The sequence below is a fragment of the Triturus cristatus genome, chromosome 12 (assembly GCF_964204655.1).
Source record: "Triturus cristatus chromosome 12, aTriCri1.1, whole genome shotgun sequence".
Taxonomy (NCBI): domain Eukaryota; kingdom Metazoa; phylum Chordata; class Amphibia; order Caudata; family Salamandridae; genus Triturus; species Triturus cristatus.
The window spans coordinates 63,329,903-63,356,312 of NC_140595.1; the positions used below are offsets into that span (position 1 = coordinate 63,329,903).

A 26,410-nucleotide genomic window follows, 5' to 3' on the forward strand; every position below is an offset into this window, starting at 1 on the left:
GTATCATATAGTCCCCTACAGCCCAACTTAAGCAGAAGCGCTTAAATTTCCTTGGAAGTACCTAATGGAGAGCCTCACGAGTGGTCCATTCAGATCATACAGTGGTCAGCCCTGCCGTCTGATATAAGTACACTCTGATCTGCAGAACATTGGGCAACCTTTCTATATACTACAAGCAGGCTGAAGTAGTCTGCGCTGGTAATCAAGCAGCAGTATATAGTTTTGGGGCCCATTTTGTGGAGAACAAATTGTTTGAGTTTTTTTACTCATCTTTATATACAAGTAGGGGGGCTCAAAAGAGAATTTTGACAGTATGCGCGTAATTTCAGTTATAGTCCCAATCACTGTCAGCGTAACAGAAAGGAGGATATCGTTCATCTGGGCTCCAGCAAAATGTACTTTTTCCCCCAGATTTTCAGATGCAAGTTGCTACACACAGCTAGGCCTATTTGAAATACAGCAGAATACCTTTGTGGAACTTTGACAATGCATTCTACCTTTGGAAAAATAGCTAAACTAACGGGCATCACCAGTAATCCATGGTGAAAAGCAATATTTTTAACCAACTCTGACAATTAGTACATGGTCACCACACCGTAACGTGTATTTATGCACAATTTTCCTTACTCACATTAGTTCTGCTTATTGACCTTTGACACTACAGTGCAAGTGGCACTTGAAATGCAATACTTTTACTTTTTTATCGCTGTGGAGAGCAAATGTCTTAGTTGGAGAGATGTTGACCAAAAATGTTGTACACATCCTGTTTTTTATATTAGATTCTCTTTCCTTTGACACCTGTTTGCTCCCTCTAAAGAGAATCTGCATTTATACTTTGCACTTCATTTGAAAGGTATTGCAGTTTTTTGCACGGGGTGGTGATACCTTAATCCTGAAAATCATGCATGTTTAATTTGATACCAAAACCAGAACTCCTGTCGTCCTTCTTTAATAACCGATATCTGTCCTTCCTACTGCGTGTTCTCAAAGGTGGTTTATTCAGATTGTTGTGGTGTGAAAGTACTGATGAAGAAGTTATCAGCTTCAGTTTCCTATGGTTTTCCGAGTAAGTCACTATGAGTCCTTAGTTTGGGTTTTCGGAAGATAGGAGATTCTAACTGTAGTCACCAGAACAGCTACAGTGGGTATTGACATAAAATGATGTCACCACCATCGACTAAACCCAGTCTTCTTTGGCCCTGCCCCTTGTTCCACGGTTGAGCATACCATGACAAAATTCAGTAGCATTTCATCTAATCTACTGAGATGGGCATAGGACGCTGATGACAAATTCAGGTGTCCAGTAAATATTTAATTCAGGCTTGTTATTGAAATCTTGCCCCTCTTCCTTTTTTGCTTATTTTAGAGGAATACGCCAAGCCCCCTTCATTCGAGCCGAGACTCGTCAGTCTTCGAGAAACAGTTTGGTGCTACTTCCAATGGAATTTTAAGCAATGGTGCTGGATCGAAGCCACACACTTTGGCTACCTCAGGTAAGACTGTTAAACTTACTGCCACTACAGTCTCTGTATGCTGTTGTGTTTTTCTTTGCTATGATGCACCGATTTATCGCGTGAGATTCCATCAGGAGTGGAAGTTCAAACTGTCTTTAGAAATCACGTTGATGTGTATGTCATGGCCATAGGCATGACAGAGATTGTCTATAGTCAGATTGTGTTCTTCAGTTGATTGCCTACAAAACATTATTGTACAAATGCTTTGAATCTGTCTTAAGTACCCAGAATTCTGTTGGGTTTGCCAACCGTAGGAATTCCCACTGTTTAAGATCTGTTCAGTCCTTGCCATCCTTTCAATTTCTGCTTGTTTTTCTGTGTGGTGTGTTTGTGCTTGAAGTACCTACTCGTGCTCGGAGACTTGTTAGAGGAGGCAGCACACTTGTTTCAAAGCGATCTCTCTGATCGATGTGTTTGTGCAGTGGAACCTTCCTCCTCTGTTTGCTCCGGATTAGAATGCCCTTCATCACTAGCAACACATTTGAATTCTTCCCATGTCCAAGACAAGCACCAGAGTAAAACCTATTCAGTGGGCCTTAATTCTACAGTTTTTAAGTCCGTTGACTGTGTGGAATCAGCTATTCCACTTCTATTCAGGGCCACTGGAATTATGCGATTGTACGGCTGCAGCGTTTTGAACGTAATTCTATTTTTCCCGCATATTCCATCATCTTCCATCTGCTGCATAATCTGCAGGCTTAAAAAAAACACAACTTTTTGTTTTAGTTCAAACGGCTCAAAGTTTACTAAATGCACTGCAATACGTGGTGCTGTGCAGTGGAAGGCCCCATGCAAAGCTTGAATGGCCACTTTTCTGTTCCTTTTTGCTATATTTAGGTGTTTAACTGGTACTAATGAGGTGTAACCAATGCCCAGACAATAATAGTAAATAAAAACAAGCATTGGCATAGCCAATAGGTCTCGCTTTTGGGACAATATAAGTATTTAGTTTTGCAGCACAATATCCTTGGTGCAACATCAGCTGTTGCATGGCTAAACTTTGAACCTTATAAGTGTTTAGCCATGCAACAGTTGATGTTGTTGCACCAACGATATTGTGCTGCATAACTAAATACTTATAAGGTCCCAAAAGCGAGCCCTATTGGCAATGCCAATACTTGTCTTTTTTTTGTTGTTGTAAGAGCCTATGTGCGGACGGGGGAATTGACGAGTGCTGCGATGAAACAACTCCTTGGCTTCTGAGGGGGGAGGGGGGGGGGGGGGGGTGGAGAGAAAACAAGAGTAGCCTGCTACATTTTGGAAATAATTTAAGCGCAGCATCGGTGAAGCGTGTGCAGCAGAGATTTGAAAGTGAAAGCGCAGCATCCACATGAAAGGCTCTGCAGCTGGGAGAGAGGTGGGACGAATAGTTGGACTGTCCTGTGGCAAGAGGGCATCTGTTCACTGCAGCAGGCTGCCCCCTCCTCCCCCACAACAGTTTGTAGGAAAGCAGCATGGAGGAGGGGCGGGGGAGTTCACGTTAAACACCTCCCCGACGCTTCTCATCAAAGCCTGCTTCCAAGTACTAATAAACACCACCTCATTGAGAGCCAGGGCTCCTAATGCAACCGGACTCTGCAAAAGTACACAATTATTATTTTGCATCAAGGATTAGGGAGACTGATTTTGCCATTGGTGCGAGTCTCTGAGAACAGGAAATGCGCACTCCGAGGCTGGGGGGCTGAAGCGAGGAGAGGCACCGGTCCCGAGGGGCTATTAGGAGTCTGCTAATAATCAGAGTCGACTAAGCACCAGCGGGACCTGTTGAGGCGGGTGCCCCTCGAGGTTAGCAATTACAAAGTGCATGGTGTACATTTTTGCCATGTTGTGCGGGGAGACCTCCAGGAGTTGGGTCTGGCTGCTCGGTCGGCACCCCCCTGGGGTGAGGGGGGGTGCAGCCTAGCAGTTTACGAGCGCCGGTTACGGCCGATTTTGTTACAGGGCCCCCGGTAACAAAAACGGCCCTCCAGGGACTCAAAACCAGCCCCCACCCTAGCGGCCTACCGGGGAAACGCCTGGTGCCCGCTACGGCCAGTCCGGCCCTGTTAAACAGAGAAGCGAATGCTGGGAGGAGTGTGTTGTGGGGCTGTATTTTATGCTAATAATAATTTTCTGTACAATGTCACGGCTGCTGGATTACAGATGAATGACCAGCAAAACTAAACGCCGTCACTTGTTTACCGAAAGACTACATATGGTTGTCATTTTACATTAACAACACGGGCGCAGAGCGGCTGCAGCGCCCTCCAGCTGCGATTTAATTGAAGTCTAAAAAGGAAGTGTGAGCCCGTGTTGTTGATCTAAAAGTAGGGTGACCAAATTCTCAAAAAAACAAAAAGCAGACATAGAGGAAAGAGACTGTTTAAAGCGCTCCAATACCGTCTGGGTAACTTTGTGCTATATAAACTACAATGGCAATTAAAAAAAAAAAAGCTTACCTATATACAACAAAAACAAACATAAACGCTGCAGGATTTTGCTTGATCTACTAACACTGACAGTCTATCAGTTATGGGTTGAATTTGGCCATGCATCACCCTTCGAAATATACACATAGGATGAATCAAAGGCAGGCACTCTGTCCTCTATTCGGAATGTAATTTTGGTTATACTTTACATTAAACTTGTTAATTAATTTCCTATGGAGACTGATTATATGCTAGTGGGATAGGTTATTGGTTAAAAACAGAGGTATGGGTTCGAGCAGCAAGCAAGGGGTTCAATTTGCAAAAAAGCATACTTACTCCCGCAGCTCTGCATCTATATTTGGAGTAAAGTTTCATGTTTTAGAATTCACAAATGTTGAAGAGTTCTCCTGAGAAACATTTTCACAGGAGTTTTCGTAGAATTCTGCAGTGAAACCCATTTTTCCATGAACGAAGACGGAGGCATACGTTTTCTAATGCGAAAAAGGGAAATATTTTCAGTGTAAACAGCCGCCTTCTCCTTTTCCGCACCCTCTAATTATGCCGATTTTGTGGAAGTTTCCTGCCCTCTCTTCCGCCAAAGGGGATGTAGAGAGGGTCATTTGAAGGTGGCCAGAAGCAGTAAATAAGTGGATGTCCTGTCCATCAACGTCTGCGGTTTCACAGCTTATTAGGAGTGACGGGGGAGGCAGTGTTCCTAATAGATCTAAAGAGTGTCACGTGGTATAAAAATTAAGTTGGAGATCTTCCAGTCTGCATAACACGGTTGATGTGTTTCGAGTTCCTCGTGAAACTAATAATCACTTTGTATTTAATAAATAAAAAAAAATTCTAGAATATTTTTGTCGGGTCAAGGTAAACTGCGTTTCTTTATACGAGTATGAAAATGACTCAATAATAAGAGTGACACAATCAGGAGCAGCCGCACGCAATCAGGAGGAGGAGGAGACGCGAGGCAGGGAGGCCGTGAGGAATCTAAGGGGTACCCCTGCTCTGCTCAGGCCACCTCCACAAAGGCGCTGAGATCGTGGAGCATGAGCAGTGAGTGCATGCTCAGGGGGCAAACTAGGTCTGGAGTTACGGTTATAGACCAGCAGAGTAACACTGCTTACGAAATAATCAAACTATTCCCAGGAGCAACTGATGAGTCTGGGAAGTATGAGTTAGTGCTAGAGATAACAACTGGGAGCAATGAACATAAGCTGCAGACTGCATAGTGCATTGAGACCTTCAGGCTGACATGCTTTTCAAAAGGAACAAGCATTGGCCGCGATTTCGCAAGACGCCCGGCCGCGAGGCGGCGATTTCGCAAGACGCGCGGCCACAAGACACGCTCTGTGGAGGGGGGACAAGCAAGACAGAGCGAGGCACGGGAGAGCGAGAGGAGAGCCATATGGCGCCTCTGCTCGTAAGCGCTCGCCCGCACACATGCAAACAAGCTGTAGGCCGGCCCTGGTAGCATTTTTTGAAGCCCTTATTAAAAGTCTCGCCAGACCAGCGCATGCGCTGTTTCAGGCGAGACCTAAAAAAATGACAAAAAAGAAGTAATACTATCATAAAATGTGGTGCATTACACCGCCTAATTTGGCTTTTCTTGCCGCATAATTTGTCTGACACTTAAGCAGACAAATAGGGCCGACCCGCTGCGTAATTCTAGTTGTCCTCGGTCATGTAATTCCTAACATGACAGCCCTGTCCCATCAAGGATCTTGGTAACAGTACAGTTCTTTTCACTCAGTCGCTCGTGCTCACTTTGTCTCAGAGAGATACACAGAATAAACGGTGGGGACGTTTTTCAATAAGCATTTATAGAGCCATCATCATGCTAGTGTAAAATAGGTGTGCTGAAACAACCATAAGAAAGAAACAGATATACAAGATTATAAGTACCAACAGAGTAAATGAATGGTAGATTTCTACCATGGTGCTAAAACAATGAATAAAGGCAGGTATATAAATACATGACAATAATAATGCATACTCCTACGATGCAACCCTAACTAGATGTACTTAGCATGTATGTAGGGATAAGCCAAGAATCCCCATAGGATGAAGCCAACCCCATTACCTGGTGTGAGAGAATGAAGGACCCCGTCTTGGTCTCGAGATGGACACCCTGCAAGGGATGTTAGACCAGTGCGTGCTGGAGTGTCTGCGTTTAGGAACCTCAGCGTCTCGTGTCAGTGTGTCAGCATGGAAGTCTTTCGTCTGTCTCAGCCTGCCCCAACAAAGATATGGTGAATATATACCCAAAAGGTACCCTCAGGGGTTCTACCTTGCTGTGTCATGTCAGCCGATGATGACGGAAGGGATGCCCCTTCTACATCGTTATTATGCAGAAGATGGTAATCCTGCTGTGATTCTGAGAATCATCATGCATAATAAATTAGGCTAGTTTTCTGGGAAAACCGCACAACATTTATGCAGCACCTAACTAGGTAAAAGGTCAATACCAAAAACCGTTATTTAGTACAATGGCAGGGAAATGTAGGTGAAAAGTTAGTTGACTACCCAGGCCTATGTTTGGGTACATTACAAAACATAACCCCTCCTTATATGTCATTACTAAGATAAGAAACACAAGTACTGTGGAGACTGGTGCGTTCATTTTGGCCGTGCTTTAGCTGTTCCTTTGTCAATTCATTGTTGCAACCAGAAGGAATTATGTAACTTTCTCTACAGGTACTAGGGAGGGACCAGCCTTTATTCTTCTGTTCAGCAGTTCATATTTATAAGCAAGTTTGTGAGGTACACAGTGACATTGGTGGGGTGAGTTGGTGAACCCTCACATTTTTTCAGAACTGCCATTACTTACCTTACCACAGGATGGCAAGAGTCTTCATGTGTTGGAACTGATAAACGTTATGTGAGCTACTCATTTACCACATATGTGTTTTCCATGATGGTGCTGCTTAGGGCATTCAACATAAATGTTATTGCTTCACTAAAGCTAAAATTACTTGTTTATAAGTTTTTTACTCTGATCGAAAGTGATGCCTGAGTTTTGCATCTGTTTGTATGGCAGACGTGTTTGCAACTCTCAAATAGCTTCATGTAGTCGCATGAGCTAAATAAATATTCTCTGGCATTAAATAAGATGTCAGAAATCTTTAAAATATTTTTCTTGCTTGCTGCTTATTTTGGAGTTTGCTCAAAAGCACCATACTTCATCTCGGTACCACCTTGGACTTATGTTTGAAGCAGGTATATAAAAAATGGCCCAGTAGCATCTTATGGTTGAGGCCCAACTGTTGATAAACAATATGCTTTTTGACAGTAACACTTTCCTTGGAAAGCACTAGCATAAAAAAAGGGATGCATACCCTTAACGGAACAGTGCATGATGATTCATTGCATTGCGATACAATAGGTGACTTGACTTGTTCACCATACGTGACCCATGTAGCTGCAAGAGATTCCAACCTGTGCATTGCACAGACATCTTACATGCAGTGTATGTCATATCAGAAAATTGGGCATGTTAAGCTGCAGTATTTCAGAGTTACAAGAATGGGAAATAGATGAAGACATGTTAAGGGAGATATTCAAGTACTGTGGATCACCAGAAATGGATGTATTCACTACAGAAATATAATATATCTAACCCTGGTACCCACAAATAATATTATGAGGGAATAGAGCAATAGAAAAGTTCAAACAGAAGACATGCACACATTTTTAGGTCGAACCTGTAGCAGCGCGCATTCGCTGCTCTGGTGAGACTTTATGTAAACAGTAAAAGGGCTTTGGAAAGCTCACCACACGCTCTTGTGTGTGGTTTGTTTTCCTTCAGAGGCTATTTGCCTTTGCGTGCGTCTTTCTGAGAAAGACAGCACGCAATTGGGCAAAGGCGGGCGCATGTCCCGCCTTTGCTCCGCCTGCGGTTACCCGCACGGGCCACATCTGTTTTGACTTATCGTGCACAGATGCGTGCACAATAATGCAAAATAGATGTCTTGCTGTGGCGCGCGCGCACCACTCGCGTGCTTGTTTGAAGAAGCTTTCCACCTTTTTTTCCCTCTGAAGTTTGTTCTATTTTTTAAAATACTATAGACTTTTTATGGGGAAAATTCGAAATGTCATTTTATTGTACAACTATCTGCAGAGGCTTCTTTTCCATCCTTACGTTTACGTTTCACTTAGTTTGTAGCACCCACTGCCCCCGCCATTTTACAAGGAGTATTTATTGTTCGAAAGGGGAATCGGTGTCTCCCTGTAATAATGAATGAAACTTCCGCAGTCGATGCTATGTATAAGTGCAACAAAAAACACAAGCAATTTTCAAAAACTGTAAAATCGCGTGAATGCGTGCTGCTTTTAATGACTTCTCATGATCGCGAGCCGAGAGAAGTCCATCTGCGTTGAATAATAATGTGACGTGTAGGGCATTGCTACGTCAGGCACCCATACTAAATGAACGTGCAAATGAATCGCGCTCAGATCGACTGTATGCAAGTATACCACATGAACGTAAATACTCCAAAGTCTGAATAACGTACAAGATTTGCCTGGCACGCTTTACGGGGAGTGCTCAAGACAGAGCAAGGCCTGTTTGTCACATTTTGGCTCATGCAATCTGGTGGGCGGTTTTGAAGCTACCGTGGGCAGAATTTCTGCTGTCACCTTTTCCGCTGTGCCAACCACACCGCCGAATATTACATGTACACATGTGGTTTGGTTTTGTGATGTACATAGATTTACATCACTAAACTGAAAAATGATCAAGTATTATACAATTAACACTAAAAAGCAATGGACAAGGGTTGAAAAAGCAATATCCCACATTAATACAACAAATGATTTCAGGCTTGTTTTATCAGTTTGCCTCAGCCAACAGCCACCTCCAGTCCTCGCCCACTCCAGTGGGCCTCATTAGGGTGGGATGAGCATTTCACTAGTAGGCTACATTGTTTGGAAACTTTGGATCTGATAGTCATCTAGCTGCAGATTCCGTAACTTAGAATATCCCAAAGCGTCAGACTGGATCCGGAAAACTTTTTGCAGCAGCACCTCTGCGTGCCGGGGGGCGGCGCCACACGACCCCGCCCTGACGTCGTCCATGGACGTGACATCAGCGAGGTCATATAAGTCCCTCCCGGCGCGCTGACATCAGTTTCTTTTCCGCGTGCAATACGGATCCGGAGTAAGCGGTTCCTCTGGCCTGTTTTCAGGCCCCTTTTTTGACGCTTCGTGTCTGGAACAGTGTGCGATGCCTTCGGGCTTTAAAACTTGTACCTCCTGTTTGCGGCAAATGTCCGCAACGGACCCACACCATATATGTCGTGTCTTGGCGGACACCACGACTCGACGGACTGCGACGCCTGCCAACACCTGAAGCCGAAGTCCTGGCGGAAGCGCAGGGTGAAGCTGCTTTCGGCTCGTCTGTCCCAGTCTTAGTCGTCTCGGCCCCCGGCCTCCTCACCGGTGGCAGGTCCCTCTGGCAGTGAGTTCCATTTGTGCCGTCGGTCGCCCTCTGGTTCCCAGGTGCGTAATTCGCCTCGCTCTGGTAAGTCACGGCGCATGTCGCCTCGGAGCCTCTGCTATGGGTGGGGTCTCTGGCGGAAGCGCCGGCGGGTTCGCTCCCGGCGCTGACTGTGCCCCTTGCCTCTAGGGCTGATGGAGATATGGCGTCAGGGCGCGGCCCGGTTGGGTTCCCCTGTTCGACCCATAGCATTCCTGCCGCGCCGCATAGTCCAGTGGGGCTCCCTGTGGCGCCGCAGGTGGTTGCTGATACTCGCAGCCCTGCTTCGAGCACGCCTCAGCCTTCCGGACAGGCGGCTGCCTGTCCGGAGGCGGGGTTGGCGCCGGTCTGGCGCCGTAGACTTGCCTCCCCGGCTCCATTCCTTCCTTTGGAGTCGGAGACTGTTGTGGTTGAGGCTGAGTCGGCGCCGGTCTGGCGTCGTAGGCTTGCCTCCCATGTTCTGGCGCAGTCCCCTTCTTCGGAAGTGGAGCTCGTCGTGGTTGACGCTGAGTCGGCGCCGGACGAGGCCGAGATTGCACCGGCCCAGGCGCTGCCCAGACGCAGGATTATTGACTCCTCTCCGGAGGCTTCCGGGGGGAGTTTGGCGTGGCCGCAATGCCGGATCTGTCCTTGCCTCTCCCCCACCTTAGAATTTTTGGCCCCGGCGGACTCCCCGCCTTCTCAGGAGCCCCATCAGGACCCTCATTCATCAATGGGGCTTCCTTCTTTTGGGCATTGGTCGCATCCTCAGTTTATTGGTCAACCTCCTTGGGGTGGGAGGCTTAGTTTACAGCCCTCACCCACAGATGAGTTGCTGTCCCCTCCTGGGGGGGCTACCGAGGCTGGTGCGCCGTTCATTAGGGTTGTCTCCTTGGCCGCTCGTGTTCTGAGTATGCACCCTCCTTTGGTACCCCTGCCAGTTGACCCTCTGCTGGATGTCCTCAACCCCGGTTCAGGGAATGTAGAGCCGCTTCTACCTTTCAAAGCTTCTCTTTATGATGCCCTTTTGGGCACATGGGCGCAGCCAGCTTCTGGTGATGTGGTGGATCGTTCTATCTTGCACCGCCACTGTCCTGCTCCTCATGATCCTGTTTGATTATTTGTTCACCCAGACATTCAGGGGTTTGTCCTGCAAACTGCTTTCTCTTCCTTGCCTTAGATGTTGCTTCCTCCCTCCTGGTAGTCCAGATGGCTGGAGTCGTGGGGCAGTAACATTTTCGCCTTGTGAGAAAGTACCATCTTTCTTGCATGGTATGCCCCCACTTTTTGCTGAATTGCTGAATGTACTTTGACTGAGTGTGCCCTGGACTCCTGCCAATCAGGTGCCCAGGGCCTATGTTCCTTCCCTAAAACCCCAAATTGGCAAACCCTGGCCACATGTCAGCCCCTGGTAAATGGTTCCCAGGGCCTTGTGACCAGGGAAGGCGTCTAAGGGCTGCAGCACTTATTGTGCCACCCTTAGAGGCCCTGTACCCTAACACACACACACTGCTCTTGCAGGCTGAGTGTCTGGATACAAGACAAAACAGAGAGTCGACATGGCATACATCCCTGTGTGCCATGCCCACCGCCTACACTGCCCTGGCATACATCAGCCACCCCTCTAGCTGGATGCCCTATGCCAGTGGTGTGGGCCCAGGAGCATGAGCCCTGTGCCCCTACAGTACCCAGGTCCATTTCTGGGCACTGTAAGTGCAGTGCTGCCATTTAAGAGTATATTGTGCTGAGAGCTCGTCAAACACGAACTCCACAGCACCATAATGGCAACACTGAAGACTGAGAAGTTTGATATCAAACTTCTCAGCAGATTAAGCCCGCACTGATGCCAGTGTGGAATTTAATGTACAAAGCACTACAGAGGGCATCTTAGAGATGCCCCCTGAAACCTAACCTACAATCCACGTCTTGTCTGGGAGGCTGCCTAGGCTGCCACACAGCAGACATGTTGCTGGACCCCTGGGTGGAGAGCCCCCGGGCCTGCAACAATGCACATCCTGGGCGAGGTGCTAGGTCTCCTCCCCCAGGATAGTGAGCGGGAAGCTTCAAAGGCATGCCGCCTTTTGTAAGCTTCTCCAGGCCACTTGCTGTACCCAGCAACTGGCCCCCACCGGTTCTGACCCCCACTCTGGCGGGAAGACTGGCCGGAAACCCCAAGTAAGGACATGGGATGTGCCAGCCTGCCAACCCCACCCCTCAGGTGGGGGAGGCGAGGTGAAGCACATATCCGGGCGCTCGCCATCTTGAAGATGGGAAGCCCTGCCCAATCAGGACTAGGCTACTGCCCCCCTCCCACAGGAGAGTGGCAGGATAGGGGGTGTACCCACCCCAGGGCAGGGACCCATTGGCCCCTGCCCTTTACCTACCTATAACGCCCCTAAATCTAGTATTTAGGGGCACTCTGAACCTTCCTTCCTTAGATTCCAGATTCCGAAAAAGCAAAGCAGAGCAAGAAGAAAGAAGACCTGCCGTGCAGCTGCTAAGAAGAGGAAGACACCAACTTCTTTGGCCCCAGCCCTACCGGCCTGGCGACCATCGAACCTGCTCCTGCTAAATCCCAGCACCTCTTGTGGCCAGCAACCTCACAAACCCCTGAGGGCCTGGCTACCTTGTGACTCTGAGCATCTGGGACTCCCATGAGCAGTGGCTCTGCTCAAAGCAAGTTTCTAACCCCAGGCATCAGCCCGGAACCGCGAACTCTGCACACTCTGCACCCGCCAAGCCTGGCCTGTGCCGGGGTGGATAAAGACCCTGAGGACGTCCCCCCGGCGACTGTGACCCCGAATCCGGCACCCAAGGACTCACCTCGACGCTCCTGACAACGCCTGCAGCCTCAGAACCAGGGACCCCCCCCCCCCAACCGCGATCAACAGAGGGTAAGATTTCCCGACATCAAAAGGCACCCCTGCACCCGCCTCCCTGCGGCCCCCTGTGCCCGACTCCTGGGTACCTACCTATCCTCCAACTACCCAACTTACCTCTCGAAGTGGTGTTGGCACCTGAAGAATCTTCGTCCCCGAGCTTGCAGCCTTTGTTCGTCCTGGAGCTTTCCCATTGAAATCTATCGAGCGCCCGAAGGCTCAAAAGCACCCTGCACCCAGCCGCCCGAGTGGCCCTGGCAGTGTAACTTCTACTCCTACCTACTTCCCCATTTGCCCTGAGCAAGTGACCAGGAGCCCAGCTCCCACAGCTGTGTGGCCTGCTAGCCAGCAGCCACCAACCAAGGCCCCCCTGCCTCCCGTAGGATAACATTGGGCCTAACTCACTCTGCACCCGGCCGCCCCAGTGCCGCTGAGGGTCTAACAACTGTACCAACCTGACCCTGGGAGACCCCTGAGTCTGTGCCCAGAACTTTAACTCTGCCAGTCGAGTACTTACCCAAAAGCCGATAACCCAATTTCCTTCCATAGGGTAACATTGACTGGTTTCTTCTGAAATTTCTTCTAAGTGTGGAGTTTCTAAAACTTAAAATATTCACCTAAAATCAACCGAGTAACGAAAACGGAAACTCTAACCTGCTATTAGGAGAGATCCCAGTGGTGGATCTTGGTGCCCAGCACTGACCCTGAAAAGTACTCCCAACCGTACTTACAACTAACCCAATTTTCTTCAACTTTTAAAATAGCAAAATATTGCCTAAAAAATCACAACAGTAACTTAAACGAATTTACTTACTTGTTTCCAAGAACTGTCCCAGGACTGAATCTAGGATCCAGTCCTAGAGTTAGAAAAGTAATCCTGAAAGTAATCTATTGCAAATAACTTAAAACTCACACTGAGCTTAATGTATTATTGTGTTTGAAATTGTGTTGCCTATTGAAACAACCTGTAACTATTACCTACAAAAGTCAATTGCATATTGCAAAAGTATTTAACTAAAGCATCTCATTCTGAGAAAGTATATTTTGATACCTGTTGTTGGTTCTAAAATAAAACAACCATATATTTTTTATATAAGCCATTGGCCTAGAGTTCAGTTCTTGTGTGTGAGACCATTTGCTGACTGAGTGTGTACAACAAATGCTTTACACTGTCCTCTGATACTGCCTTACTGCTCGACCAAGCTACCACTTTAGAGAGTAAGGTTATATCTAACTTTAACCTCTGCCAAACATCTGGGGACTGTGGACTCTGTACACACTGTACCTATTTGGGAACCGTATATACAGAGCCACTTTCTCACACGCCTCCACTAGCGCAGCTCTTTGATCACTAAATACAATGTGTCTTGGCTCGGGCTACTTCTGCCCTTTGGGACTCTGCCGAGTCTCTTCTATCGACCACTTCTGAGGGCGCTCGGGTTGACCTCCTTTCGCTTCTCTGTGATGGCCGTGATTTGGTGGAACTTACAATCCGCTCGACCTTGGATACTGCGAATTCCTTAGGTCGTGCTATGGCTGGTTCAGTGGCCCTACGGCGCCATGCTTGGTTGCGGGATGGCGTCTTTCCGGAGAATATCCGGGAACGCCTTGTTGACCTACCCTTTGATGGGGTCCTTTTGTTTGATGCCCATGCTGATTCGGCTGTACTGCGCCTCCTTGGGGGTTTTGTCCTCCCCCATAGGTCTGTATTTCAAAGGTTTCCATTTCACATGATCTGGGGTGGTTGCCCTTTTATTTGGCGCCCACCAGTTGCACTATGCGTTTTTTAGGTTGGCGGTAAGCCTACTGTGGCGGTGTTCCACAGATTGTGTTCTATCCTCTGATTGTGGTTTGCCCTAAGAGGTGTTTACCTCCTTCCCCCCCCCCCCCCCCCCCCCCCCCCATGGTTCTTGGGGATGAGCCATACTCCAAGTGGAGTACCTGTCTGCTATTATATAGCTCTGCTATATGTCACGCGGGCATGGAGGTGTTTGGGCTGTCTACGTCCAATGCCGCCCTTGTTTTACCGTTGCACGGTGTTCAGTGTTGTGCCTTTTGCGCCATCTCCTTTACGCCATGGGTCTCTCCTTGCATATGTGCCCCATTCTCCTCTTTTGGAGGTTTTCAATGTATTTCAACACGCTTCAAAACGTGGCTACCTCCTGCCACGGGTGCACTAGGTGGGTTCCTCCTACGGCACCCGTAGTTGCGTGCTTGTAGCTCGCCCCCCTTGCTCTCCACCTCTCTTCGCTACTGCAAAGTCTGGTCCTACATCTCCGTGTTTCAAGTAGCAAGTCAGTGCTTGTACTCGTGCTTGCCCTCGTTCTGCACGGCGGTGTCTTTTCTAGCACCTTTAAGTGCACTTTGGTGTCTTTTCCTGCATCTTCGGCAATAAGGGTTCCTTGCGTTCCACTCCCTGGGATGGTCCACCCGCTTCATGATGCTTCTTTCTTGGCCTATACTAAACAGTCCCACTCTTCTGTAGGGGGTGGATTTCCCCTCAGTCGGAGTAAGTGGTCTGGAGATCTGAGGTTCTTCTCTGCAGTTATGCGTGTTCCTATTCACAGCTCCTATTGGCACTTTCGGTGCCTCAGCGGCCACTCCCTTTACATGTCTTTTTTTTACTGGGCGTCACCCTACTCTGTCTCCTGTGCCTGCGGAACAGCTCCTCTGATGCAGGTTGTCCCAGGTGCTGCACCCTGCTTCTCTGTATTTCGTGGGTGAGTTCTCCCCTAGACCTTCAAGCTCCCTGGTTGGGCAGTTCCATGCTAATTTTTGCGTTTGCCGCGGGTGTCTGCTCTGTGCATGTTTTAGTTGTGGTCCGCTTCAGCGTGCTTCAAAGTGATACTATTCGCCCCCGTCACACCTCTTGGTGACTAGGTGTGCACTTGACGCATCTTCGTTACCCCCTACTCTTCTAAAATGGTGCTCAGTTCCTGCCTCTGCCCTTCACTTTCTGGCTGTGGCCTCTCCGGCCTCCCTTGCGTGGGCTAGCCTGGTAGCTCTGGTTACATTTCTTTTTGTTATCCTCTAGCTTTCGTTGGTGTCCACTTAAATCACCATTGAGCATTGAGCTGGGAGTAGTCCTTCTCCCTCTTTCGTTCTGGACTCTCTCTTCTAGAATATGGTTAGTGCTGTTTATAAATCTCATACTCTTACGGGTATAGTGTTGCACTATTCTGGCAGTTTGGGATGTCTTGTCTTTTGCTCTTTCGAGCCACTTGGGTTGCTGTCTGGCTGTTTCGCCACAGCCTTCCCCATGGTCCGTTACTCTGTTGCCGGCTCAGTGCTTCGGGCACTTTCTGATCTGTTGCAGACCCACTTCCCCCTGGGGGTATTGCTGTGGTATCTGTGAGAAAGTGGCTCTGTATATACTGTTCCCTAATAGGTACAGGGTGTACAGAGTCCACAGTCCCCCAGAGGCTGATAGAGGTCAAAGTTAGGTATGACCTTACTCTCAAAAGTGGTAGCTTGGTCGAGCAGTAAGGCAGTACCAGAGGACAGTGTAAAGCATTTATTGTACACACTCAGTCAGCAAATGGTTTCACACACTCAATAACTGAACTCTAGGCCAATGATTTGTATATATAAAATATATGCTTGTTTTATTTTTAGAACCACAAAGGGGGTAAAAATATACTTTCTCAGAATGAGAGGTTGAATATAAATACTTTTGTTTCAAGCAATAAATTTGTGTAAACAGTCACAGTTGGTTGCAATAAACAATCCTATTTCCTAAACATAACAATGCATTGAGCTCAATGGTAAATTTAGGTTATTTGTAATAAATTACTTTTCAGATTACTTTTGGAATTCCAGGTCTGGATCCTAGAACCAGCCTGGGGTCAGTATTCAGAATCAAGTGATGAAAGTCGACTTAATAACTGTAATGATTTTTAAATAATATTTAGCTATTTCAAAAGTTAGCACTTAGAAAATATTTCACAGAAAACATTCAATGGATCTCTATGGCAAGAAATTCAAATTGCAGGTAGAGTACTTAATCGTTACTTTAGTAATCCAGGACTGGGTGCCTAGGCCCAGGACTGGGGTCCTTATCAAAAGCAGGTAAGTAATTTCGTTTGCAGAAATGGTACGATTTTAAAAGAATATTTCAAATTTGCAAAAGTAGACACTTAGAAGAAATTTCACAGAAAAGCAGACAATGGTTTCCTATGGGAGAAAAATGAGTTAGAAGTAAGTATAGTTGTGAACACTTTTCAGAGTCAGGGCTGGGCACCAAGATCCAGCACTGGGAGCTCACCTAGGAGCAGGTGAGTAAATTCGTTTTTGTCACTTGGCTGATTTTTGGTGAATTTTTGCAGTTTTGAAAAGTTCACACTTAGAAGATTTTTGAAGAAAAAGCCAGTCAATGTTACCCTATGAGGAAAATGAAGTTAGCGGTTTAAGGGTAAGTACTCGACTGGTAGTGTTGAAATTCCGGGCATGGACTCAGGGGTCCCCCAGTGTCAGGTAAGTACAGTTGGTTCACCCTCAGCGGTTTCAGGACGGCCGGGTGCAGAGAGAGTTGGGCCCAATGTTATCCTATGAGGGATAGGGGGGCCTTGGTTGGTGGCTGCTGTCTGGCAAGCCACGCGGTTGTGGGAGCTGGGCTCCTGGTCACTTACTCAGGGCAAGTGGGGAAGTAGGTTAGAGTAGAGAGGGCACTGCCAGGGCCACTCGGGCGGCTGGGTGCAGGGTGCTTTTGAGCCTTAGGGCGCTCAATGGAAATCAATGGGAATGTTCCGGTTTGGAAAGAGGCTGCAGGCTCGGGGACGAGGATGTTTCAGGTGCCACCACCACGTCGAGAGGTAAGTTGGGTAGTTGTAGGTTAGGTGGGTACCCCGGGATTGGGCACAGGGGGTCGCAGGGCGCCGGGTGCAGGGGTGCCTTTTGACGTCGGGAATCTTACCCTCTGGTTGATCGCGGCTGGGGTGGCACTTGGTTCTGAGGCTGCAGGCTTCTTCCGGGATGTCGAGGGGGGTCCTTGGGTGCCGGACTCTGGGTCACAGTCGCCGTGGGGTCGTCCTCTGGGTCTTTGTCCACTCCGGCACTGGCCAGGCTTGGCTGGTGCAGAGTGTGTTGGGTCCGCGGTCCCGGGCTGGTGCCAGGGATAGCAAGTAGGTTTCTTGAGTAGAGCCTCTACTCGTGGGAGTCCCAGGGGCTTAGAGCTAAAGGGTAGCCAGGTCCTCCGGGGTTGGTGAGGTTGCTGGCCACGTGGGATGCCGCGCTGGTGCAGGTTCGAGAGTCGACAGGCCGGTAGGGCTGGGGCCAAAGCAGTTGGTGTCTTCTTCTCTTTTTAGCAGCTGCAGGGCAGGTCTTTGTTCTTCTTGCTCTTCTTGTCGTTTTTCTATCTGGAATCTCAGGAAGGAAGGTTCAGGGGGCCCCTAAATACTAGATTTAGGGGCGTTACAGGTAGGTGAAGGCCAGGGACCAATGGGTCCTTGTCCTGGGGTGGGTACACCCCCTATCCTGCCTCTCTCCTGTGGGAGGGGGGCAGTAGCCTAATCCTGATAGGGTAGGGCCTCCCATCTCCAAGATGGCGAGAGCCCGGAGATGTGCTTCACCTCGCCTCCCCCACCTGAGGGGTGGGGTGGGCAGGCTGGCACATCCCCTGTCCTTGTATGGGGTTTCCGGCCAAGCTTCCCGCCAGAGTGGGGGGTTGCAGTGGCCTGGGGAAACTCCAACTGGCGGCATGCCTTTGAAGCTTCCCTTTGCTCATCCTGGGGGAGGAGATTTCTCACCTCACCCAGGATGTGCATTGTTGCAGGCCCGGGAGAGCAGGGGCTCTCCCACCCAGGGGTCCAGCAACGTGTCTGCTGTGTGGCAGCCTGGGCAGCCTCAGAGCAGACGTGGATTGCAAGTTAGCTGTAAGGGGGCATCTTCTAAGATGCCCTCTGGGGTGCTTAGTACATTAAATCCTACACTGGCATCAGTGTGGGTTCAATGTGCTGAGAAGTTTGATACCAAACTTCCCAGGCTTCAGTGTTGCCAATATGGTGCTGTGGAGCTCGTGTTTGACAAGCTCTCAGCACCATGTATTCTTAAGTGACAGCACTGCACTTACAGTGCCCAGGAATGGACCCGGGTACTGTAGGGGCACAGGGCTCCTGCTCCTGTGCCCACACCATAGGCGTAATGCACCCAGCTAGAGGGGTGGCTGACATATGCCTTGGCAGTGTAGGTGATGGGCATGGTACACAGTGATGTGTGCCATGTCGACTCTTTGTTTTGTCCTGCACCCAGACACTCAGCCTGCAAGGGCAGTGTGTGTGTGTAAGGGTACAGGGCCTCTGAGGGTGGCACAATGAGTGCTGCAGCCCTTAGAGGCCTTCCCTGGTCACAAGGCCCTGGGTACCTAGGGTACCATTTACTAGGGGCTGACATGTGGCTAGGGTTTGCCAATTTGGAGTTTGTGTGGTTTAAGGAAGGAACATAGGCCCTGGGCACCTGATTGGCAGGAACCCAGGGTACACTCAATCGAAGTACATTCAGCAATTTAGCAAAAAGTGGGGGCATACCATGCAAGAAAGATGGCACTTTCTCACACAACCCCCCCCCCAAACGAAAGGTGATGAGACTAACCTTGTCCTATGGAGTCTTCATTGTCTAAGTGGAAGAACCTGGAAAGTCCATCTGCATTGGCATGGGCAGTCCCTGGTCTGTGTTCCACTTCAAAGTCCATTCCCTGTAGGGAGATGGACCACCTCAGTAGTTTTGGATTTTCCCCTTTCATCTGCATTAGCCATCTGAGAGGTCTGTGGTCAGTTTGAACTAGGAAGTGAGTGCCAAACAAGTATGGCCTTAGCTTCTTCAGGGACCAAACCACAGCAAAGGCCTCCCTCTCAATGGCACTCCAACGCTGCTCTCTAGGGAGTAGTCTTCTGCTTATAAAAGCAACAGGTTGGTCTTGGCCTTCATCATTGGTCTGGGATAGGACCGCTCCTATCCCTAGCTCAGAGGCATCAGTCTGCACTATGAACTGCTTGGCATAATCTGGAGCTTTGAGAATTGGTGCTGAGCACATTGCTTCTTTTAGGGTGTCAAAAGCCTTTTGACAACTAACTGTCCAGTTAACTTTCTTGGGCATTTTCTTGGAGGTGAGTTCTGTGAGGGGGGTCACAATGGACCCATACCCCTTCACAAACCTCCTGTAGTACCCAGTCAAGCCAAGGAATGCCCTGACTTGGGTCTGGGTTGTTGGAGCTATCCAGTCCATGATGGCCTGGATTTTGGGTTGTAAGGGCTGTACCTGGCCTCCACCTACAAGGTGGCCCAAGTACACCACAGTGCCCTGCCCTATCTGGCATTTGGATGCCTTGATAGTGAGACCTGCACTCTGCAGAGCCTCTAAAACCTTCCCAAGGTGGATCAGGTGATCCTGCCAGGTGGAGCTAAAGACAGCAATATCATCAAGATAAGCTGCACTAAAGGACTCCAACCCAGCCAGGACATGGTTCACCAACCTCTGGAAGGTGGCAGGGGCATTCTTTAACCCAAAGGGCATCACAGTAAACTGATAATGCCCATCAGGGGTGGAGAATGCTGTTTTTTCTTTTGCTCCTGGGGCCATGCCAATCTGCCAGTACCCTGCAGTTAAGTCAAAGGTACTGAGAAATTTGGCAGCCCCCAATTTGTCTATCAGTTCATCTGCTCTTGGGATAGGGTGAGCATCTGTCTTGGTGACAGAGTTGAGCCCTCTATAGTCCACGCAGAACCTCATCTCTCTCTTTTCACCCTGTTGATGAGGTTTGGGGACCAGAACCACAGGGCTAGCCCAGGGGCTCTCTGAAGGCTCAGTGACCCCTAGCTCCAGCATCTTGCTGACCTCAGCTTTGATGCTTTCCTTGACTTGATCTGACTGTCGATAGATTTTGTTCTTGACAGGTGCACTGTCACCAGTGTCCACATCATGGGTACACCAGCTTGTCAGACCAGGGGTCAGGGAAAAGAGGCTAGCATATTGTTGCAAGACTTGCTTGCAGTCAGTCTGCTGTTGGGCAGAGAGGGTGTCTGAGAAAATCACACCATCTACTGACCCATCTTTTGGGCTGTAGGATAGGAGGTCAGGGAGTGGCTCGCTCTCTGCCTCCTGTTCTTCATCAGTCACCATCAGCATGGTGATGTCAGCCCTATCATTGTAGAGTTTAAGGCGGTTCACATGGATGACCCTTTTGGGTGTCCTGCTAGTGCCCAGGTCAACTAGATAGGTGACCTCACTCTTTCTCTCTAGGATAGGGTAAGGGCCACTCCATTTGTCTTGGAGAGCCCTTGGTGCCACTGGCTCCAAAACCCACACCTGTTGCCCTGGTTGAAACTCAACCAGTGCAGCTTTTTGGTCATACCAGTGCTTCTGGAGCTCCTGGCTGGCCTCAAGGTTCTTGGATGCCTTTTCCATATACTCAGCCATTCTGGACCTTAGGCCAAGCACATAGTCCACTATGTCTTGTTTGGTTGGATGCTGACCCATTTGTAAATTTTTGAGTTTACATAAGGACCTCAATTCCTTGAAAGACAAGTGTAAGTAAGGTGTGAGGTCGAGCTCCTCCACCAGGTCCATGTTATTATTATCACTAATAGCTGGGTTTGTTTGAGACATTCTAACCTGACAGTTCTAACCCTCTACCCTGACTATAGTGACTTTTATTTTTCTAAAATTCTAATGGGACTTAAGCAAGGCCCTAGCAAGACTTTTAGTAATTTTGGAAAAACCAATCAGAATTCTAAAGGCAATTTTTAAGAGTTCTGTCGTGTGATCAGATGGTAACCAAGTAGTCCAACAAATGCAAGTTTGTATCCCACCGCTGATCCACCAATGTGAGAAAGTGGCTCTGTATATACTGTTCCCTAATAGGTACAGGGTGTACAGAGTCCACAGTCCCCCAGAGGCTGATAGAGGTCAAAGTTAGGTATGACCTTACTCTCAAAAGTGGTAGCTTGGTCGAGCAGTAAGGCAGTACCAGAGGACAGTGTAAAGCATTTATTGTACACACTCAGTCAGCAAATGGTTTCACACACTCAATAACTGAACTCTAGGCCAATGATTTGTATATATAAAATATATGCTTGTTTTATTTTTAGAACCACAAAGGGGGTAAAAATATACTTTCTCAGAATGAGAGGTTGAATATAAATACTTTTGTTTCAAGCAATAAATTTGTGTAAACAGTCACAGTTGGTTGCAATAAACAATCCTATTTCCTAAACATAACAATGCATTGAGCTCAATGGTAAATTTAGGTTATTTGTAATAAATTACTTTTCAGATTACTTTTGGAATTCCAGGTCTGGATCCTAGAACCAGCCTGGGGTCAGTATTCAGAATCAAGTGATGAAAGTCGACTTAATAACTGTAATGATTTTTAAATAATATTTAGCTATTTCAAAAGTTAGCACTTAGAAAATATTTCACAGAAAACATTCAATGGATCTCTATGGCAAGAAATTCAAATTGCAGGTAGAGTACTTAATCGTTACTTTAGTAATCCAGGACTGGGTGCCTAGGCCCAGGACTGGGGTCCTTATCAAAAGCAGGTAAGTAATTTCGTTTGCAGAAATGGTACGATTTTAAAAGAATATTTCAAATTTGCAAAAGTAGACACTTAGAAGAAATTTCACAGAAAAGCAGACAATGGTTTCCTATGGGAGAAAAATGAGTTAGAAGTAAGTATAGTTGTGAACACTTTTCAGAGTCAGGGCTGGGCACCAAGATCCAGCACTGGGAGCTCACCTAGGAGCAGGTGAGTAAATTCGTTTTTGTCACTTGGCTGATTTTTGGTGAATTTTTGCAGTTTTGAAAAGTTCACACTTAGAAGATTTTTGAAGAAAAAGCCAGTCAATGTTACCCTATGAGGAAAATGAAGTTAGCGGTTTAAGGGTAAGTACTCGACTGGTAGTGTTGAAATTCCGGGCATGGACTCAGGGGTCCCCCAGTGTCAGGTAAGTACAGTTGGTTCACCCTCAGCGGTTTCAGGACGGCCGGGTGCAGAGAGAGTTGGGCCCAATGTTATCCTATGAGGGATAGGGGGGCCTTGGTTGGTGGCTGCTGTCTGGCAAGCCACGCGGTTGTGGGAGCTGGGCTCCTGGTCACTTACTCAGGGCAAGTGGGGAAGTAGGTTAGAGTAGAGAGGGCACTGCCAGGGCCACTCGGGCGGCTGGGTGCAGGGTGCTTTTGAGCCTTAGGGCGCTCAATGGAAATCAATGGGAATGTTCCGGTTTGGAAAGAGGCTGCAGGCTCGGGGACGAGGATGTTTCAGGTGCCACCACCACGTCGAGAGGTAAGTTGGGTAGTTGTAGGTTAGGTGGGTACCCCGGGATTGGGCACAGGGGGTCGCAGGGCGCCGGGTGCAGGGGTGCCTTTTGACGTCGGGAATCTTACCCTCTGGTTGATCGCGGCTGGGGTGGCACTTGGTTCTGAGGCTGCAGGCTTCTTCCGGGATGTCGAGGGGGGTCCTTGGGTGCCGGACTCTGGGTCACAGTCGCCGTGGGGTCGTCCTCTGGGTCTTTGTCCACTCCGGCACTGGCCAGGCTTGGCTGGTGCAGAGTGTGTTGGGTCCGCGGTCCCGGGCTGGTGCCAGGGATAGCAAGTAGGTTTCTTGAGTAGAGCCTCTACTCGTGGGAGTCCCAGGGGCTTAGAGCTAAAGGGTAGCCAGGTCCTCCGGGGTTGGTGAGGTTGCTGGCCACGTGGGATGCCGCGCTGGTGCAGGTTCGAGAGTCGACAGGCCGGTAGGGCTGGGGCCAAAGCAGTTGGTGTCTTCTTCTCTTTTTAGCAGCTGCAGGGCAGGTCTTTGTTCTTCTTGCTCTTCTTGTCGTTTTTCTATCTGGAATCTCAGGAAGGAAGGTTCAGGGGGCCCCTAAATACTAGATTTAGGGGCGTTACAGGTAGGTGAAGGCCAGGGACCAATGGGTCCTTGTCCTGGGGTGGGTACACCCCCTATCCTGCCTCTCTCCTGTGGGAGGGGGGCAGTAGCCTAATTCTGATAGGGTAGGGCCTCCCATCTCCAAGATGGCGAGAGCCCGGAGATGTGCTTCACCTCGCCTCCCCCACCTGAGGGGTGGGGTGGGCAGGCTGGCACATCCCCTGTCCTTGTATGGGGTTTCCGGCCAAGCTTCCCGCCAGAGTGGGGGGTTGCAGTGGCCTGGGGAAACTCCAACTGGCGGCATGCCTTTGAAGCTTCCCTTTGCTCATCCTGGGGGAGGAGATTTCTCACCTCACCCAGGATGTGCATTGTTGCAGGCCCGGGAGAGCAGGGGCTCTCCCACCCAGGGGTCCAGCAACGTGTCTGCTGTGTGGCAGCCTGGGCAGCCTCAGAGCAGACGTGGATTGCAAGTTAGCTGTAAGGGGGCATCTTCTAAGATGCCCTCTGGGGTGCTTAGTACATTAAATCCTACACTGGCATCAGTGTGGGTTCAATGTGCTGAGAAGTTTGATACCAAACTTCCCAGGCTTCAGTGTTGCCAATATGGTGCTGTGGAGCTCGTGTTTGACAAGCTCTCAGCACCATGTATTCTTAAGTGACAGCACTGCACTTACAGTGCCCAGGAATGGACCCGGGTACTGTAGGGGCACAGGGCTCCTGCTCCTGTGCCCACACCATAGGCGTAATGCACCCAGCTAGAGGGGTGGCTGACATATGCCTTGGCAGTGTAGGTGATGGGCATGGTACACAGTGATGTGTGCCATGTCGACTCTTTGTTTTGTCCTGCACCCAGACACTCAGCCTGCAAGGGCAGTGTGTGTGTGTAAGGGTACAGGGCCTCTGAGGGTGGCACAATGAGTGCTGCAGCCCTTAGAGGCCTTCCCTGGTCACAAGGCCCTGGGTACCTAGGGTACCATTTACTAGGGGCTGACATGTGGCTAGGGTTTGCCAATTTGGAGTTTGTGTGGTTTAAGGAAGGAACATAGGCCCTGGGCACCTGATTGGCAGGAACCCAGGGTACACTCAATCGAAGTACATTCAGCAATTTAGCAAAAAGTGGGGGCATACCATGCAAGAAAGATGGCACTTTCTCACAGTATCTATTCTAAGTTAAGGAATCTGTGGCTAGATGTCTCTATCAGATGTACGAGTTACTTACCTTCAGTAACTATGTATCTGGTAGAGACTTTGTCTAGCCGCAGAGTCCCTAAAGCCCACCCATCCTCCCCGTTCTGCGAGGACCTTGCCAAGAGGTGGGTTTCTCCACTTTGCCTCCTTTCAGTTGCCATTGGTTTTCTTTCGGGGTGCTCACATTGTTGTGCCCTCTTTAAGAATTGCCATATGCGGCTGCCTCCCTCCAGGTGACTTCTTTCCTGTAAAACGGTGCCTTTTCATTCACCATCATCAGGAGATTCTTCTTCTTCTTCTGTTGCTTCCCTCCCTCTCACCTTCTCCATTGAGTCAGAACTCTTGTCTCCTCTATAGTTGCCTTCTTTGGGGATCTGCTGGGTTATGTTTTGGCCTTCCCTTGCTATATGGAAATACCATTCTTTTTATACCGTCTCGCAGTGGACTGTTGTTCTTCCTGTGTCCTGTCCTTGTTGGTCGGCAGAGTTCTACATGGTAATAACGATCTATCTTGCATGTTGCGATATTCTTCCCTTGTTACTCAGCCTTTGGAGAGGGTCCATGCTTCGCTTTGCTGGGTTTTTTCTCAGAGCTTTGCTCTGCCTTTACTTCTTCTCGTATATGTAGACAGTGTCTGCTACTGTCTTTTATGATGGTGTTTTGCCCCATCCGCAGCCTTTTACGGATTTTTCATCCTTCACACACTGTTCCCATACTTTCACAGTTTTGTTGGTGGCTCCGCGTTGTGCCGCAGAAAAGTGTCTCCGAAGATAATTGACCTCAGCGCGCCGGGAGGGACTTATATGACCTCGCTGACGTTATGTCCGTGGACAACGACAGGGCCGGGTCGGGTGGCGCTGTCCCCCGGCGCGCAGAGGTGCTGCTGCAAAAAGTTTTCAGGATCCAGTCTGACGCCTCGGATAGTCTAAGTCAAGGAATCTGCAGCTAGACAACGTCTCTACCAGATACATCGTTACCGAAGGTAAGTAACTCGTACATATAGCTATAAAGTAGTTGTTTTGAAGCTGTCCAGACCTCATCCGCAAAATCAACTTCCCTGCCCTAGAGCAATAAACATACATCAGCAAAAACCAATGACGCCCTAAAAACTAATATTAGAGGTGCGTTAGGGTTTAATGGTGTCTACACATTTAAACTTGGAGACAGATAACTGAAAAGTTAGTATCACAAGTTACATATAATTTTAAACAAATGTACAAGGACAAAACATCCTCAACACATTACTGTAATTTGTGACGTTCAGTCTGCAGTGTGGTGTTTGTGAAAACGTATTCGAGGTTGGAATGAGTATATGACTGATGATGAAGGGTTATTCGGTCATTCATCCCAAGTATGCTCTGTGATATCTCTCGTCTTTCCATATAGATCATACAAATGAGTTACTAATCCAGAAATCGGTGTTGAAAAAAACAAGCACACAAGTTGTACACAGGGTTAATAACATATTACTTAGGAAAACTAGAGTATATTGAAATTTGATAAGTGTTTATGATGTGAAGGTGAAAAAGACTATGCCAAGTCACCTAGGATACCAGAGCATAAAACATCTTTTACAGATAAGACAGTAGGCACACCCTTTAAGATCCCAGTGGCCAACATTAAGCAAAACATCACTCCATCAACACTTATAAAAGATGGCGCACAGTAGTGGGGAAAGCATTTTTAAGGGTATTTGTACTGCTCATATGTGGCATCTGCCTTCCACATAAAACTCTACTGGCTGTTCTTATCCAAGCATACAAGTCTGTAACAGAATCCCAGAGATAGAGAAATGTTACCTGCTTGTACCTGTAAGTTGCCACTAGAATGCAGAAGCATGCAGATCTCTTTTTACCAGTTCAAGCTGGAAAACTATCTTCTCTGGCTAATAACTATTTCCATTGCCTCATAAAGCATTTGCAGCACTCGTTCATCCACACCGGCTTATGATTGCAGGTCAATTATTAATAGTATATTCTGGCCCTCATTCAGTCTGGGACATGTTGCTTATTTTAATGGAAATAAAGATATGGTTCTTGCTGCCGGGGTAGCAACAGAGCTTTAGTAACCCAAGAAACTCAGATGTTTGTCAAAACGATAACTG

The 26,410-nt window shown here is 48.3% G+C and overlaps 1 protein-coding gene across 3 annotated transcripts in view; it reads left to right on the forward strand.

The window, feature by feature from the left end:
- The window catches only part of DOT1L (DOT1 like histone lysine methyltransferase), a 252,978-nt gene that overhangs the window by 191,936 nt on the left and 34,632 nt on the right, over positions 1-26,410 (forward strand). For all 3 annotated transcript variants that reach the window (XM_085638968.1, XM_085638970.1, XM_085638969.1), the window contains exon 23: positions 1,367-1,493. In XM_085638968.1, coding sequence (XP_085495094.1) covers positions 1,367-1,493 — 127 coding nt within the window. The remainder of the gene's footprint in view (positions 1-1,366; positions 1,494-26,410) is intronic.